This window comes from Nelumbo nucifera, chromosome 7 (assembly GCF_055504915.1).
Source record: "Nelumbo nucifera cultivar China Antique chromosome 7, China Antique-T2T, whole genome shotgun sequence".
In the NCBI taxonomy this organism is placed as follows: Eukaryota; Viridiplantae; Streptophyta; class Magnoliopsida; order Proteales; family Nelumbonaceae; genus Nelumbo; species Nelumbo nucifera.
Window position 1 is genome coordinate 30,161,106 of NC_142655.1, and position 18,806 is coordinate 30,179,911.

General features: G+C 40.9%; 1 protein-coding gene across 4 annotated transcripts in view; it reads right to left on the bottom strand.

Moving 5' to 3' along the window:
- LOC104598214 (stress response protein) overlaps nucleotides 1–18,806 on the bottom strand; it is a 46,673-nt gene that overhangs the window by 22,393 nt on the left and 5,474 nt on the right. Inside the window, exon 1 of one of the 4 annotated variants that reach the window (XM_088891315.1) lies at nucleotides 12,790–15,144. The exons of the other annotated variants lie outside the window; for them this stretch is intronic. Coding sequence (XP_088747441.1) covers nucleotides 12,790–13,098 — 309 coding nt within the window. The 5' untranslated portion in view covers nucleotides 13,099–15,144. Of the gene's footprint in view, nucleotides 1–12,789; nucleotides 15,145–18,806 lie in introns of those variants that run through there. 4 annotated transcript variants of the gene reach the window in all.

An 18,806-nucleotide genomic window follows, 5' to 3' on the forward strand; every position in this document is an offset into this window, starting at 1 on the left:
ATCTGTCGCATAGTCATTTTACATGGTCCAACCTCCAAGCTGATCCAATCTGTTCAAAATTAGCCAGATTTCTTTTTACTACTGATTGGAAAGAACATTGGGGAGATTTGATGTCAAGGACAATGCCTAGAGTCACCTCTGAATACTGGCCAGTCTTGATTAGTAAGGTGGAGCCTAGGAATAGAGGACCAATCCCTTTCCGATTTGAGAATATGTGGATTTCCCACCCAGGCTTTAAGGAGAAAGTGAAAGAATGGTGGGTAGCAAGTAATCCAAGGGCTAACTGGGAGAGTATGAAATTTCAATGGAACCTGAAAGATTTGAAAAACAAAATCAAAGAATGGAATATTCTTTGTTTTGGGAGACTTGAGGAAAGAAAACAACAGTTGATGAACATGATTGAGGAGTTAGATGCAAAAGAAGAACAAGGTTTGTTTGGGGAAAGGGAAAAGGAGCTTAGGTGGGAGCTGAGAAAGAACTTGGAGGATGTCCTCTTCAAAGAAGAAATTAGTTGGAGACTGAAGTCCAGACATAAGTGGGTGAAGGAGGGTGGTAAAAACACAATTTTTCATGCTATAGCCAATGGCAGGAGGAAGAAGAACTTGATTTCTAAGCTAGTGATTAATGATGCAATACTGACTCAGCAGGAGGAGATTGAAGAAGCCTTTGTGAACCATTTCAAATCAATCTTTAAAAAGACTATGTCTAGCAGATTACAGATTGAGGGTTTGGAGTGGCCAAGAATCCCAGAAGAATCAAGGGTGTGGTTGGAGAGAAGCTTTGAACTGGAAGAAATAAGGGTAGCCATATTTTCAATGAATAGATCTAAAAGAAGGATATTCAAAAGGTCTTTTCTGAATTCTTTGAAAGAGGGGTGATTAATCCAGGTCTAAACTCTACCTTCTTGGCTCTGATTCCAAAAAAGGGAGATGCTTGTCATCCCAAAGAGTTCAGACCCATTAGTTTGGTACACAACCTCTATAAAATCATTGCTAAGGTGCTTTCTCGGAGGATTAGAGAGGTACTACCCTTAATAATTTCCCCAAATCAGGGTGCCTTTGTGAAAACAGACAAATCGTGGATCAAATCCTAATTGCAAATGAGAGTGTGGAAGATTTCAAAAGAAGCAGGAAGAAAGGGCTCTTGTGCAAATTGAATCTCGAAAAGGCTTATGAGTTGGTGGATTGGTCATTTCTATTGGAAGCCTTAGAGTAATTTGGATTTGGGCAGAAAAGGTGCAAATGGGTGAAAGGATGTATTGGGATTTGCCACTATTCCACTTTAGTGAATGGTAGGGTGGTGGATCATTTCCAAGCTACCAGGTGCATCAGACAAGGAGACCCCCTTTCTCCTTTTCCTTTTACCCTAATTGATAAAGTCCTAGGAAAACTCGTTGAGAGGGCAGACTCTAGAAACTTGGTGAAAGGTTGGAGGATAGGGAGGAATAGGGTTCCAGTAACACATCTACAGTTTGTTGATGACACAATTCTTTTCTGTGGTGGGGATGAGGTAAGTTTCGTGAGTAATCTGAAGCAAGTGATCAATGTCTTCGAACATGTGACTAATCTTAAAGTGAATCTAGACAAGAGTTGTGTGATTGGCATTAATTTGAGTGAAAGTGAGGTGGAGAATAGAGCCCGAATTTTGGGTTGTGAGATCGCTCATTGGCCATTGACATATTTGGGGCTGCCACTAGGGGATAACCCAAGTAAAAAGAGTTTCTGGAACCCAGTGATTGAGAGATTCACTAAGAGGTTAGCATCTTGGAAGAAAAATTACCTATCCATGGGAGGTAGAATAACTCTGATTAAGTCCACATTGACAAATCTGCCTGTGTAATTTTTTTCGGTGTTTAAAATGCCCAAAGGAATATGTGGAATTTTGGAAAAGTTGATGAAAGACTTCTTATGGGAACCAGGAGAGGAGAAAAAGGATCATAAGGTCAAGTGGGATATAGTTAACAAAACCAAAAGTGATGGTGGGCTTGCTTTAGGCAATTTGCAAAAAAAGAATGAAGCTCTACTGGGGAAATGGCTTTGGAGATTGACTTTGGAAAGGGATAAATTATGGGCTCAAGTTGTCTTAAGTATTCATGGGCAAGCGATGGATGGCAGGGACTCTAGAGTTTCAACTAGGGCTATGAGAGCTTCTCCTTGGAAATCAATTCATGCCATACATCCTTTTTTTCTTCCTTTAAACAGGTATGATATGTGCTTCGATAACCACATGAAATTTTGGGATCATGTTTGGGTGGGAAGCACTCCGCTAAAAGAGCTTTTCCCTTCCTTGTATTCTTTATCACGTTTTAAAAATGAGCCAGTCTCCACTGTTTTGACCACCTCTAATTCAACCATTGATTGGAATTTGGGTTTTACAAGGGCCCTTAGAGAACCGAAACTGAACCTCATTGCTGACCTGCTAAATATCCTTGAGGGGGTGGTTATTGACCCCCTTAGGAGGGATAGTAGGATTTGGGCTCCATCTCCTTCGGGTATCTTCTCTTGCTCCTCTTTCTTCAAGGAATTGGCTCATTCTCCTGTCTTTGGAATCCCTTTTTCCAGTTTTGGAAGTCTGGGGTAGACCAATTCCTCCCAAAATTAGTGTTTTTTGTTGGGAAATTTTCCTTGAAAAATGTAACACTTGCGACTTACTTCAAAGAAAAAGGCCTAATTGGTGTTTATCCCCACACTGGTGCATCCTTTGTAAGAAGAATGGTGAGACTTGCTATCACTTATTGATTTCTTGCCCATTTGTTTCAGAAATCTGGTGTTGGTTTCTTTCTTTTTGGTGGCAGGTGGACCCCTCCTCCAAATGTACAAAGCCTATTTCATTCTACTACTGTTAGGGGGCTGAAGAAGAGGGAAAATTCTGTGGAGGTGTGTAAGAGCAGCTGCATGTTGGACAGTCTGGGAGGAAAGGAATCAACGGACCTTTCATGGGAAAGAAATAAATAAGGGTGTAATCATTGAACTGATTTCTATAAGGGTGATCCGTTGGGTTAAAACTTTGCAAAGTTTTGAAAATTATTCAGAAGGATACATCATCAGAAAGTGGAAAGAAGTGACTTGGTCAGCTCCAAGAAAGAATGTATCCCACCCAATTTGGTCCCCTCCAGTTTCAGGTTTCACTAAACTAAACTTTGATGGTAGTAGTGAAGGAAATCCAGGTCTGTCGAGTATAGGGGGAGCCTTCAGGGATGATAAAGGTCGAATTATTGCATTGTATTCTGGTTCTATTGAATGGGGGGACTCTCTTAGAGCTGAAATATTGGCTGTCTTGGAAGGGTTAAAAAGAGCTCAAGAGTTAAATATCAGAAAATTGATAGTGGAAGGTGACTCTAAGTTGGCTATAAATTGGTTGATGAAGGATACTCCTAGTCTGTCGAAGTTTCTGAATGAAAAAAAAAAAAGAAAGTTAGACATCTCACCCAAAATATGGAAGTCAAGTTTCAATGGATAAAGAGGTGCACCAACTCCTTGGCAGATTCATTGGCCAAACAAGGGGTGGGAAGAGTTAATTTCTTCTGGGCAACATTTTAATCTGAATTGCTTTCTTGGGAGGGTTAAGATTTTTTACCCCTCCTTTTGTACCTTTTATATTATTATCTTTTAATAAAAGTCTGTTATTTATCAAAAAAATAAAGGAGAAACTAGGCAGAAATAACTTTTTAGTTCAAATAAAAAAAAAAAACTAGCATTTTATAAATGAAATTGCAATGGAAAAAATATGGCATAAGTTCTACAGCCATGATTGTCATGGTTCCTAAACCGGCTTCCATGACCAGATAGATTGATAAATATGACAACAATGCTCAAGTACCATGTTGTTGGATAGTTTCTATTTTCTTTGAAGGATAAAATTATCATATGAACATACTATTACAATATAAATACAAGACATATATAGCTAATATTCAGCGCAACACATTGATACAGTCATATGTACAAAACTACAAAGAGATGAAAAGAAACAAAAATGGTATTTTGCAAAGCATATGAGGGTCACATTGTAGCATCGAGAATATTTTGAGGTTCAAATTGGAAGCTTATTCCTCCAAAGTATATGACATTCGCCTCATACCATCAGGTAACTTATGCTCACAAACTAGTAGTATAATGAAGCTCCTGGTGGCAGGACATAACTGGACCAATTTGGTCATTGAAGAGTGTTAAAGTGAGCCGAATAAGGGTAGTTTAGTCATCTTATCTCTGTTAAGTTGTATGCTTATGTGGCAGTTTTATTAGAGACACTCTGCCCCACACTTAAGTAAGGGCAGTTTAGTCTTTGTAGAAATGATTAGAGACTAATTACTATTAAGGGGTCGATTGATAGGGTTTACCAATCAGATTCGACAGTCCCTTCTTTTCCTTTTTCTTCTTCTCCTCTTCTTCCTCTTCTTCTCCTTCCTCTTGCTGGTTCAGGTTACTGTAGCAGCAGTCGAAACATGGTATCAGAGCCATGTTCCTGACCTACTTCAGTTCGTGAAACATCTCAGCAGTGTTCATGACCTCTCTTTCTTTGTTTCTAGGCTATCAATGGAGAAAACTGGTTCGTCCTAGGTCTGAAACACCTCAGCTCGTCTCTCTCTGCTGTGCATAACCTTCTTCATTAAGAAAAACGACTTCAGCAGTGAATGGTTGGTTGAGACTCTCAAAAGAAGGTCAGTTATTTCTTCTCCTTGTGTTGCTGGTATTTCTGGGTAGAAAATCTTCAAGAACCTGCTAATACTGATCAGAACCTAGGGAACTAGGTTTATTGTTGTCCTAGTTCTTGGATAAAATCCCAAGAACGGGCTGTGTGTACAGTAGCCGAATGGTGTAGGGGCTGCTGTAAGTTGCCAAGTGGTGTAAGGGCTGCTGTAAGTGGCCGAGTGGTGTAAAGTGTAATGCATTGACCTAGTCGAGTTCTTTGTGGTCGTGTAGTGCCCTCTTAAAGGTGTTAAACAGGTCTGTACCGGGAGTAACAGATATGACTATGTGGTGGTGCTTGTGATGCACAATCTTTATTGAGTGGTTGTAAGAGGGCTTGCATGTGATTAGTAAGTGTTGAATTGATGTTAATGTAGTTCGTGGTGTTGTGAAATCAGTAGTAGTGTGAACAAGAACAAGGCTTGTGTACCTATTATTGTGTTTAGGGGCTGCTATAGGTGCTGGAACATCAAACTCCTAATAACAGCACTCAGTTTGTAGCTGAGAATCAGGTTAGAGGCAACGGTGAAAGAGTACCATGGCAGCAATGGGAGATGGGTATAATGATCAAAAACCTAGTCTGGTGGTCCCTTCTGACTACCTAGGTATACAGACGACCTCAATTAAACCGAATGGGAAGAACTATGTTCCATGGGCCAAATCAATGGAAATGTTCCTTAAGGCAAAGAGGAAAGTGAAGCATGTAAAAGAAGACAAACCACCGGCTAACTCTCCAGGATTTGATGATTGGGAACAAGAAAATGCTCAAATCATGACCTGGCTATGGAATAGTATGGAACCCAAAATTAGCGCCAACTTCATGTTCCTAGATACGGCTAAGGATATAATGGGAACATGCTAAGAAGCTTTATTCTAGACAAGATAATACTACAAGGTTATATCAACTTTATCAAGAATACTTTGATTTGCAACAAGAAAACAAAATCCTAGAAGTGTACTATGTCTGCATGAAGAATATAAGGAATGAACTCAATGTCTATCATCCCCTCACTCCAGATGTTAAACGGTTTTGGAACTGCTCGGTCTATTCTTCATCATATGAATGTTCCTAAACGGTTTTGGAGTGATGCTGTACTCACTGCATGTTTCCTCATTAATCGGATGCCCTACTTCATTCTTCATGGTCGGTCCCCCTTCTCTATCTTGTTCCCCACCTTATCTCCATTTCCATTAACTCCTCGTGTCTTTGGCTGTGTGTGCTTTGTCCACAATCTGAGTCCTGGAATAGACAAGCTAGATGCACGCTCTATTAAATGTGTCTTTCTTGGCTACTCTCGGACTCAAAAAGGGTACAAGTGTTATAATCCCCTTACTCGAAAGTGCTATGTCTGTCCTGATGTCACCTTTTTTGAGTCTATCCCCTTCTTCTCAGGACCTAAAGCACCTTCGTCTCCACCCTTACTTCCTCTTCCTCTTCCTGTCAGTGATCCAGTTTCGGATGCTGCTGATGGAGTAGACTCATCACCTCATCCAGTGCAGATCACCACTGAACGACCACCGATCCGACAAGTGTATACACGTCGAACGACACCGGCTCCTCCTCCATCTTCTACCTTATCTGCGGATCCTGTCATGGCTCCTGTTGCTGAACCCTCAGAACTTGACCTACCCATTGTATACACGTCGAACAACACCGGCTCCTCCTCCATCTTCTACCTTATCTGCGGATCCTGTCATGGCTCCTGTTGCTGAACCCTCAGAACTTGACCTACCCATTGCCTTACGGACAGGTAAACGTAGTTCTACTCTCCAGATGGTAGTGTGGAGCGTCTGAAGGCCAGACTCGTTGCTAAAGGTTACTCACAGTTGTATGGAGTGGACTACATGGAGACATTCTCTCCGGTGGCTAAGATTGGCTCTGTTCGTGTGCTAATCTCCCTGGCAGTTATGTATGATTGGCCTCCGTTTTAGCTTAACAGCAAAAATGCCTTCCTTCATGGTGACCTTGTGGAGGAGGTATATATGGAGCAACCACCTGAGTTTGTTGCTCAGGGGGAAGATGGAAAGGTGTGCAAACTAAAGAAGGCAATTTATGGGTTGAACCAATCGTCGCGTGCTTGGTTCGGGAAGTTTAGTGAAGTGGTGAAGAGTTTTGGAATGAAACAATGCCAGGTTGATCACTCGGTGTTCAGCTATGACTCAGAAGCTGGAAAGATTTTATTAGTGGTCTATGTGGATGATATTGTCATTACTGGCAGTGACAAATTGGGGATTGACAAACTAAAGGTATTTCTGCAAAATCATTTTCAAACAAAAGACCTTGGGACATTGAAGTATCTCTTGGGCATAGAAGTTGCCAGGTCAAAACAAGGTGTAAATCTGTGCCAAAGGAAATATGTTCTTGATCTACTAGAATAAACAGGACTGTTAGGTGCAAAACCGGCTAAGACACGTATGGAACCAAATGTGAAGTTGAGCAGTGATACAGGGGAAATATTTGAAGATCCTGGAAGGTATAGACGACTAGTGGGGAAGCTGAACTATCTAACTATCACGAGCATGCAGAACCTTCGTATACCTCACTGGGATGCAGTTCTTAGAATTGTAAGATATCTAAAGGGAGCTCCAAGCCGTGGACTATTGTATAAACCAGGAGGAAAACTTGAAATAGTTGGGTACACAGATGCAGACTGGGCAGGCACAGTGAATGACAGAAGATCTACTACAGGCTATTGCACATTTCTTGGAGGAAATCTTGTGACGTGGAAGAGTAAAAAGCAAACGGTTGTGGCTAGAAGCAGTGCTGAAGCCGAGTATAGGGCCATGGCACACACTACCTGTGAATTAGTGTGGTTGAGGAATCTCCTACAAGAAATTGGGTTCCACATGGACAAACCTATGAAATTGTACTGCGACAATCAAGCTGCACTCCATATCTCATCTAACCCTGTTTTTCATGAGAGAACGAAGCACATAGAGGTTGATTGCCACTTTTGTGAGGGAAAAGGTTCTTGCTGGAGAGATAAGATCAAAACATGTGGGCTCGAATGATCAGTTGGCAGATTTGTTTACAAAAGCTCTAAGCTCAGGGAAAGTGAACTATCTATGTAACAAGCTGGGATTATATAACATATATTCTCCAGCTTGAGGGGGAGTGTTAAAGTGAGCCGAATAAGGGTAGTTTAGTCATCTTATCTCTGTTAAGTTGTATGCTTATCTGGCAGTTTTAGTAGAGACACTCTGCCCCACACTTAAGTAAGGGCAGTTTAGTCTTTGTAGAAGTGATTAGAGACTAATTACTATTAAGGGGTTGACTGATAGGGTTTACCAATCAGATTCGACAGTCCCTTCTTTTCCTTCTTCTTCTTCTCTTCCTCTTCCTCTTCTTCTCCTTCCTCTTGTTGGTTCAGGTTACTGTAGCAGCAGTCGAAACAAAGAGGATTCCCACGTAGTTATTTCATGTTTATGTATAAATGAGGAGTCAGACTCCTTGGTTGCCTCAGTTTTCTGTTATAGAAGCTAAAGCTAATGGAAGAAGCTTGAATTGGTTGTTCAGGTGGATTCATGGGTCTGCCAAGTTCTTTACTAGTGACCAAAATCTAGAGTGACAAAGCAAGTTCTTCAATGGGGAATCCCAGGCAAGGTTCAAAATTTCAATACATATCAGACCGTATCGGGAGCCTCCCAATACGCCCCTATAGGGGGCGTCTCGGGGTTTAACCCAGTTCAGAGGCATAGTTGTCAAGGCGTCACCTAGGCGCCCGCCTAGGCGACTAGATAACCTTCTTTAGTTGCTAATTGATATGAATTTGCTCTATTAAATACTTATTATAGTAGTATTATTTTTGAAAATAATGAAATTAATATATGTAAAAGATTTTTATCTTTTAGATGTGATGATTTGCCACATTTTTAGAGGAAATTTAATGTTCTTAATAAAGAGAATTGCTATTTTTTTCAATTAACATACATGTTGATTGGTATATAAAACTAGGAAACTAGCCAAAAGTCAGTTTTTTATATTATAACATTTTTATCGCCTAGGCGCCCCAGTGTCGCCCAGAATCGCCTAGACGCCTTGAAAACTATGTTCAAGGGGTAGAAGGGCCTTAGACCGATCCCTCTGAACCAGTTCACAAAGAAAAAAAAAAGGAGCGAGGGCCGATACAGCCCAATACACCCCTACCGGCGTATTGGGCTGTATTGATATTTTGAACCTTGACCCCGAGACCTGCGGATGAATTGTAATCTGTTAATATGAAGACATAATGATTAGTCAGCTGAGGCCTTAGAGCCATTTTTTACTTTCCCTGTTGTCTAACTTTGGACAGCATGTCACCATCAAAATTTCTTAGAGAGAAACCTAAGGAAAATCACCTCTATGGCAAATTTAAGCAATAGAAGTTCTTCTAGGTACTAAGGGCCAAAATGCATTTTTTTTCATTTAGTAATGAAAGTAAGGAACTTTAAATATCTGGGCATTTTGCTTTATTCCATATATTAATCAAATTCTATGTAACTGATCAAAAAATAATTAAATTGAGGAACTAAAGGAAAACTTTATATTTATTAATGAAAGTGGAGAATGAGTTGGCTCAGGAAACAGGGTGGTATCCTGGGAATGGGTGGACTGGAAGACAGGAATACCTCATTGCTAGGCAAAATGACTTCAAAAGTTCCCTAAAGAGAAAGGTGGTCATCTATGGCAATCTGTGATAAGGAGCAATATGGAATCAATAAATGGAAAAGATGCAAGTATTGCCAACAGTCATTTGTTGCACCAGTAAAAGCTAATTGATGTCATTCATGCAACCTTTGACACCTTTCTTAGGTAGGACTACTATTGGTCTTCAGCTTCAGGACTAGGAGCATCTATGGTGGGGGGACAGACCTTCATGTCAGAGATTTCCCTTCCTATGCTCAACCACCCTATATAAATTCCAATTCAAAGCTCTTAATCAAAAAAAAAAAAATCCAATTCAAAGCCTCCTAGGTTTGTATATATTCTTCAGATATTACATGGGACTTAAGGTTTAGAAGAGGAAGGAACTAAGGAAAATGAAAGTGAAGCATTTTTGTCTCCCATGAACTTGTTAAAAGGATGCCTTCACAGACTGAGAAGGTGGAGGTCAAGGGTTTGGGGGCTGATCCTATTAGTTCTTTCTCTTGTTCATAACTTCTCAAATTTCTAGACAGCAATGCCTCTAATCCTCATATTTATCCTGGTAAAGTTATCTAGCTAGGCCCATCCCTGCAAAGCTTCAATCCTTCTCTTGGGAAATCATGCGGTGAAAATTAATACTAGAGATTTGAGCCAATGGAGGCAAAAGAATGGGTATTTATCCCCACATGTGTCTTATGATAGAGAAGCAACAAAATTATCAACCACTCGCTTATCTTTTGTTCATTTCCACTTGCTCAAGAGGCCTTTTGTCATCTTTCTTTGGAGAAGCACAAGATCATATAGAACCTTTGCTAAGCAAGACTCTAACAAATGATGAGACAACTTCTTTTATATAAGAAAAGGACACATGATCAAGGTAACAATGCCAGCAAACTTAAAGGTCTTTATTCCTAGTAGTAGAAGAACTACCAAATCTCTTGGAATGGTGAGATGTCAAAGATGTTGATGCAGATTGGAGGTAGACACACATTTACCTATATGAGAATATATCAAAGTGCCAGAGCTTTCCTATTGAGATACATTATGGTGCATCATCTCCAATTCATCCTCAAGAAGGTAACTAACCTCTTGGAACAACCAAATTAGATTTTGATGAGAGGGGATCAAGAAGAGAGGAAGAGAAGAGAGTCGAGGAAGAGAGATAAGAAGAAGAAAAGAAGAAAGTGACTTAAATTGTCAATACAATTGATTAGTCAACAAAAGGAGTGCTACATATAGTGAAAAATGAATTTACAATATTGCCCTCATTACAATCAACATAAATATTCTAACACTTTCCCCTTAAGCTAAGCATGTATATCAGTCATACCTAGCTTGCCCAATACACCCATACATTTATTCCTTGCAGCTCCCTTTAGGGGTGATCATTTCTAGCCCCCCTGACACGCAATATATTTATAAATTACATATATAAACTATATACACATATATGTTTTATTTTATACTATATTTATATATTATAAAATGGCACATATAATATATTATAAATAATATTTTATATTTGTCAATTATAAAATCTATTTTATAAAAATATTATGTCATATAATATAAAATATACATACATATAAACATAGGCCCAAAGCTCGGATTGGCCTGGCCTGCCACCTGCCCTGGTCCAGCCCAGGATCATCCCAGGATCACTTAGTAAAAACACTAGCTAAAAATCCGATTTGAGATATAGAAAATAAATGTCTCCGGATAGGACCTTCTCTTTCAAAAAATGTCAATAATGTGTCTGGTCCTATCATGCTGCACCAGATTATGAGCAATATTAATGGATGCATAGTTGTCACAATACAGCTTCAAAGGTTCTTCTACCTTCATACCAAGGTCCTTCAGTATCATCTTCAGACACAGTAATTCAACTACTCCATGGGCCATAGCCCTATATTCCACTTCAGCACAAGACCTCACAACAACCACATGCTTCTTGCTACTCCAATAAATTAGATTTCCTCGCCCAAAGATATAATATCTTGAAGTGAAGCACTTCTCTTTTTTTTATCAATAACCACAGAATTCATCAATATTGGAAAAAAGTTACAGGGAAGAGGAGCTAAAGATTCTTAACACCCCAGAACAGAAATACATCTGATTTAAACACTCAGAACCTTACAATTGAGCCCAAAACCCAGAATTTCTAAAAACTCCTTGCCTAGCCAATCCATCAGCAAAGGAATTAGCATTTCTTTTAACCCAGGTACATAAGACTTCCATATCCTTAATCAGCCACTGGAATTTTCTCTTCTCATTGCTGTAGCTCCACATCTTGGAAGTGTCTTCTTTCAACCAATCCACAACAACCGCAGAATCTCCTTCTATAATCAGTTTCTTAACTTTAATTTCCTTGGCCCTTTGCACCCCTTCCAACACTGCTAACACCTCAGCCCTCAAGGAGTCTCCCACTCCAATTGGACTAGAGAACAAAGCTATTACATTGCCTCCCTCATCCCTTAGGACCCCCCCCCCAAATACCCAAAAGCGCTAGATTCCCCATGCTACTGCTATCAAAATTTAGTTTGATAAAACCAGGAGGTGGAGGATTCCACATGAGATTCAAAGTCTTCTTCCTTGTAACTGAGCTAGCAACTTCTTTCCACTTTCTTAGCAAATCGTTTGTTGAAAAATCTATAAACTCCTTCATTGTCTTCAGTCAGTGTATTACTCTTATATGAATCAACTCTACCATATTTTCCAAGCCTCTCTCCTTTTCCGAGAAGATCCTTGCATTTCTTTCCTCCCATAATGTCCAACAAACAACAGCTCTCACACATCACCACATAATTCTTGATCTTTTCGTTGGGCATTCAATAGGTGAAGAGGAAAACAAGCTTTGCAGACTAGTTGGAGGTGTCCACCTGCACTCAAATAAAGAAGCAAACCAATCCCAAATATTTTTTGCCAAAACACAAGATATTAGTAAGTAGTACCCAGACTCACCAACAGCTTTGCATAAAACACACCAGTGTGGAGATAAACAACTATTGGGTCTTTTTCTTTGAAGTAGGTCACCTATGTTGATTCTTTCAAGGAAAACTTCCCAACAAAAGCTCCCAACCCTCGGAGGTATATACACCACACTTCCTTGACAGGGAATGACAGTCCAATAGGAGTTTTTGGTTGTATCAGGGCTTTAAAGAAGGATGCACAAGTAAAGGATCCAGAAGGAGACAGAGACCAGATCCTACTATCTGTCTTTGTGGGTTCCAAGAAAATCCCATCAAGAATGGACAAAAGAGTTGAAACATTATCCAATTTTGTGTCCCCTAAGTGCTCTTTTCAAACCCAAGTTCCAAGCAAACCCAGAATTTGAGTTTGAGGAAACGAGGAAATTGGTAATTGGTTCATTTTAGGGTGGAGATTGCAAATAGAGCTGGAAATTGTTCTTTCAAAGGGGTCTCCCCAACCCAAACATGTCCCCAGAACTTTATGAGATTACCCGAGTGTAAGTCATACCTGATCCAAGGAGAGAAGAGGGGCAAAATATCTTGGATGGATTTCCATGGTGATGCTCTTGTAGCCACAGCCAGAATCCCAAAGTCCCAACCATTTCTCTACAAGCCCGTGAATACTACAAATTATCTTAGTCCACAGTTTCTCCCTCTCCAAAGAAAACCTCCATAGCCATTTTCCTAGCAAAGCCAAATTCCTCTTCCTTATATTCCCAATGCCTAGCCCTCCATCCTGCTTATTCCTACACACCATCTCCCATCTAACCCTATGATCCTTTTTTTCCTCCCCCGGCTCCCACAAGAAGTCCCTCATTAATATTTCCAACTTGCTAGCCACTCTGCAGGCACCTTAAAGACTGAAAGGTAATAGATGGGCAGATTAGCTAGGGTAGACCTGATTAAGGTAATTCTCCCCCCAAGAGATAGGTAGTTTTTCTTCCAAGAAGCAAGTCTCTTTTCAAACCTCTCCACTATAGGAGTCCAAAAACTTCCTTTTTGAGGATTATCTCCTAGAGGAAGACCGAGATAAATCAAAGGCCAATTCGATACTCCACAACCCAAAATATTTGCACACTCAAGGATCTCACTTTCCCCCATATTCACACCTACAACACAACTTTTATCAAAATTAACTTTCAGATTGGACATTTGCTCAAATAGTTGTACTGTAAGTTTCACATTCCTAATCCAATTCATGTCCCACCCCCCTCACAAAACAAAATCATATCATCTGCAAATTGCAAGTGTGTTAGTGGTATACTCTCCATCCCTTAATTAGCCCTCTAGAATCTACCTTAGAGATTAAACTCCCTAATACTTCAGGAACCAAGGTGAACAAAAAAGGATAAAGGGGGTCTCCTTGTCTTATTCCCCTCAATGTTGGGAAGAAGTCTACCACCATTCTGTTCACCTAAATAGAGTAGTGACAAGACCGAGTACACCCCAACACCCATTTGCACCATCTATCTCCAAACCCAAAATTAGTCATCACCTCCAACAAAAAGGACCAGTCTACCAAGTCATAAGCTTTTTCCAAATCTAGCTTACGGACCACCCCTTCTTCTTAGATCTCTTAAAGTCCTCCACACTCTCATTTGCTATAAGAATTTGATCAGTGATTTGCCTGCCCCTTACAAAAGCTCCTTGATTAGTTGAGATGATGGTATTGAGCACCTGTCTAATCCTAAGGGATAAAACCTTCACAATGATCTTATATAAACTGTTCACTAAGCTAATAGGTCTATAATCCCTTGGATGTGTTGCCTCTCTCTTCTTAGGAACAAAGCAATAAATGTAGAATTCAACCACGGGTCAGGTTAATCACTCCTCTTCTTTGGAACTCTTCAAAAACTATCATTAGCTCTTCCCTCAAAACCTCCCAACAATCCTAGTAAAATGCCACCGTAAAACCATCTGGGCCCGGAGCCTTTGATCTAATAATGGAAAATATTGCCTCCTTAACCTCTTCCACCTCAAATTTTCTCTCCAACCACTCCCTATCTTCTGATCTCAGCCTTGGCCATTCCATCCCCTCAATCCATTCCCTATTACTTAAGGGTTTTCTGTATATAGACCTAAAGTGGTTAGAAAACTCCCTAGAAATCTCCCCCTGATCAGATAAGGTTATCCCCTCTATTTCCAAGTTTGAAATAAAATTCTTCCTTCTTCTCCCACTTGCCAAACAATGAAAAAATTTGGTATTCCTATCCCCCTCCTTCAACCACCTACACCTTGACTTCTGTTTCCAACTGATTTCCTCCTTAAACAATTCATCCTCCAGTTGTTTCCACAAATTCCACCTCTGTTCTTTGTCCTCCTGTGTTATATCTCCCCTCCCCTCCTTCCCATCCAGCTCTTCCAATTGATCAATTACAGTTTGCTTTCTTTCTTCCAACCTCCCAAATTCTAAGTTGTTCCATTCCTTGATTTTACCCTTCAATAGTTGTAATTTCTTATGGAACCTCATTCCCTTCCATTCTACTACAGGATCACTCTCTAACCACCACTCCTTGATTTTATAAATAAAACCTGGGTGAAATAGCCATATGTTCTCAAATCTGAACGGGGCAGGCCCTGTGCTTCCCATCTCTTCCACACCAATCATGACGGGTCAATTGGACCAAGTGTAACTACTACGGGCCAATGGAATCTCTTTAAGTTAAAAGCTTTCCACAAATTGATCAAACTTCCTCATTCTCGTGGTCACCCTCTGTCTAGGATTATTTGTTTCTTCCGAAAACCTAATTACATTGAAATCGCCTCCTAAACACCACGGTCCATCCCACAATCCCCTTACACCCCCCAATTCTTCCCACAGATTCCTCCTCTCTCTATAATCATTAGGTCCATAGACATTTGTTAACACCCATTCAAAACCATCCTCCACTTGCTTAAATTTCAACGAAACTGAGAATTGGCCTATTAATTCCTCCATTGCTATACACACCTCATTCTTCCATAAAGTTAATATTCCCCTAGCAGATCCCCATGAAGGTGCAGTCCAACTAACCCCCCTAGCTCTCCATATACTCCTAGCCCACCTAGCATCAAAATCTGCTCTCTTTTTCTCCCGAATCATAATTATATCTAGGTTAACCTTTTCGATTGCCTCTTTAATTACTTCCCTCTTCCTAGCACTACCCAACCCTCTAACATTCCAGCTGACAATTTTCATTTTACTGTCTTATTCTTTTCCCCTCAAGCCCATAGACTCATTACTTCACCCCCTTCCTCCTATCCCCCTTGATACCAGCATTCTTATCCCCTCCAATATCTCTCATCAGTCTTTCAACCTCATTCAGTTTTCTCTTCCTCACCTTACCCCCTCCATTTGCAGAAAAAATTTGAGATCATTTGGGTCTTTTAATTTGCACCCCAGTTTCCCCACTAAGGCTGCCACAGTATCCTCACTATTCACCTCCATAATCTCTTGCTCTTCAGAGCCCCCATCCTCATTTATTTCTTCGCCTCTTCCTACCCCCGTAATCTCATTTCCTATACTTAAGTCTTCTGCCCTCTCCTTTTGCGTGTTATTTTCCCCAAGCTCATCCATTAACCTCCTAAAAATTTCCCAAAGTCTTGCATCTCTATCTCTACCTTCCTCTACCCCTTCACCTTTACCCCTACCCTCACCACTTCCATTCCTCTCCTTTGTTTCCCAAAGTTTCCTGCCCTTTCCTTTCCCTAGAATTTGTTTGCACTCTGCTATATTGACCTCTTCTCCTCCAACAGTTCGGGACTTCTCACCAAAGAGGACTTCACTTCCAGCTTCTTCCGAAAAGAGGCGCCCTAGGTTTAGCGTGTCTTCCACTTCTTCTAGCTGCCAGATCTCTTCCCTTACACTGTCCAGACTGGTAGAACCATCCGAATCATCTTCTTCGTCAACCCCCTCCACGCTACAAGCCACCCAATCAACTTCCGCTTCCTTCCCAACAATCGCACTAGATTGAGCACTCCTTGGAGCTCGCCAGCCTGAGACGGAATGCTCCGCACATTGCGAATCTTCCATCTGAGCGTGCAGCCCACTGCAACTGACGTTTGGGGGCCAATCTTCGACACCCGGTTGAAACCAGCCCTAACAGGCTTCGGTGGAGAAGAAGCTAGACCAGTCTTTCGGTCTAGTGTCGCACGAAAAATGCCCCTACCCACGTGATCACTTAAGCAATCACGTGGGCCGGCTTTTACCTCCAATATTGAATCGGGTGATCGGGTCTGATCTGGTTTGGTTCGGAATCGCCCTTGCGCCCCTTAATACTGACAGACCCACCCCTTCTTTTGGCCACATCAGCATAGGAAGCCCGCCCCACCTTCTCACTTGTTAATTTGAAATTTTTTGATGCTTGGTTTTCCTCTGCTAACAACTTTTCAGCTTCCCCAAGGGGACTTCTCTGCATGCCCCTGTTGTTCACCACCGAGTGTGCGCCACGTGTACCATCCCGCCACGCCAGCATCTTCAACCTTGGAACTTCTTCCCCAAAGAGACGCTTCCACTTCCGAAACTAGCCACACACGATACCAGCAACCTTCTGAAAGTAGGTACAGGTTAGCAAGCCAAAAGGTCAAGGGGTCTAGTATTAGGAAACATTGCTCATAGGAACACCACCTTGTAGGGTAAATGGTTGTGGAGATTTTCTTTGAAAGAGACAGGTTGTGGCACAAAGTAATTGCAAGCATTTATGGTCTAGATTGTACTGGAGTCTGGTTGGGATGCTAAATTGGCTGATCACTCAACTTCAGCCTCTCCTTGGAAAGCTATTCACAAAGTTTACCCTACGTTCATTAGTTACATCTGGTATGATGTGGGAAAAGGGGAAAGAATCCGCCTCTGGGAAGACCTTTGGGTAGGGGAGTCACCACTAAAAGATCAATTCCTCGACCTTTATGCTATTTCTGATTTCCAGAATGGAATATCTAGGCGTGGCTTCCCATTCAGGTATCAACTGGAACCTTGGTTTCAGAAGAGGCCTTAGGGATAGAGAGTGCAATTTGTTGGTTGATCTTCTTGGAACCTTATAGATAGTTTACTTAAAGGATTCTAGGTTCTGGGTAATCTCCCCAAATGGGCTCTTCTCTTGCTCCTCTTTCTTCAAACATCTTGCATCTACTTAGACCCCAAGGGATAGTTCTCCTGGACCATTTCCAATAAGAAAAAAAAGGGGTGGTTCTCCTGGTGAAAGAAATATGGAGCAAGCCTACCCCACCAAAAATTCAAGCTTTCTGTTGGACTCTTTTCCTTGGTAAGGTAAAATACATGTGATTTACTGCAGAAAAGGAGACCTTCCAACTGCCTCTCTCCTCATATGTGTTTTCTTTGTAAAGATAGTGGAGAGTCCCTCTCCCATTTATTGATCTCTTGCTCCTTTGTGCTAGTTCATATTTGGGAATTTTTTTGTTCTCTCTTTGGCTGCAGGTGGGACCCTCCCCAAGAGGTGACGGACATTTTCAATCCTAACTTCTTGAGGCAACAAAAGAAAAGAGGGAGAATAATGTGGAGAGCTACTAAAGCAGTTGTTGCTTGGGGAGTATGGGAGGAAAGAAATAACAGAACTTTTGCTAGAAAAGTAGAAATTTGGAAGAGGTCATTGACAGCATAAAAGTGAGGGTTGCATAGTGGATAAAAACATTAGACAGTTTTCAACTTTTCTCACTAGCTGACATCCTAAGGGCATGGAAGGAAATAGCACAGCCCTCTAGAGAAAAGGAAATTCTAAGAGTTGAGTAAAAACTACCAAAGGTTAACAAAGTAAAATTGAATTTTGATGGAAGCTCTATGGGCAATACGGAGTGGTAGGAATAAGGGAGCAATCAGGAATGTGGAATGTAGGATATTGGCTCTATATTCAAGGCCAATTGGTATTACAAATTCAACAAAGGCAGAGTTATTGGCATTACTGCAGGGGCTCCAGTTGGCAAAGCAATTGGGTTTTCGATAAGTGGAAGTGGAAGGGGATTCACAAGTTGTAATATCTTGGGCAAGATGTAACAGACATAGCCAGTAGCTACCTATCTTTACAAATTCACCCAAAACAATTGATTTCTATTCACCCCTTGCTTAGTTGAATTATCAACCTACCTAAGAGTTAGCCAGTAGCTACCTTGTTTCTTTATCCCATTTCATATATACATAAGGTTTTTTTCCCCATTCTTTAGCCAGCTGATTATCACCTTCAAGTCTCCTTCTATACTAGTTTCCAAACATTCATCTCATCTGCTTCTTGAATGCCTTCTAGGGTTGCCACTAACCCAGCCCTAAAAGAACCACTTTCCCCAGTTGGTCAAGAAAAAAATAGCTCTCACAACTCCTTGCTCATCCTTTATTACCCCTCCCCACCCCTGAAGGACACAGATTCTCCATGCTACTTCCATCAAAGTTGAGTTTGAGAAATCCCACCTCTGGAGGTTCCCACCTTCTATTGATCTTACCCTTCTTAAAGATGAATTAGCCACCTTTGCCCACCTCCAAATTACGTCATCAAATGAAAATGTCTTGAAGGTCTCCAAAGATATGATCCAAAAGACAGC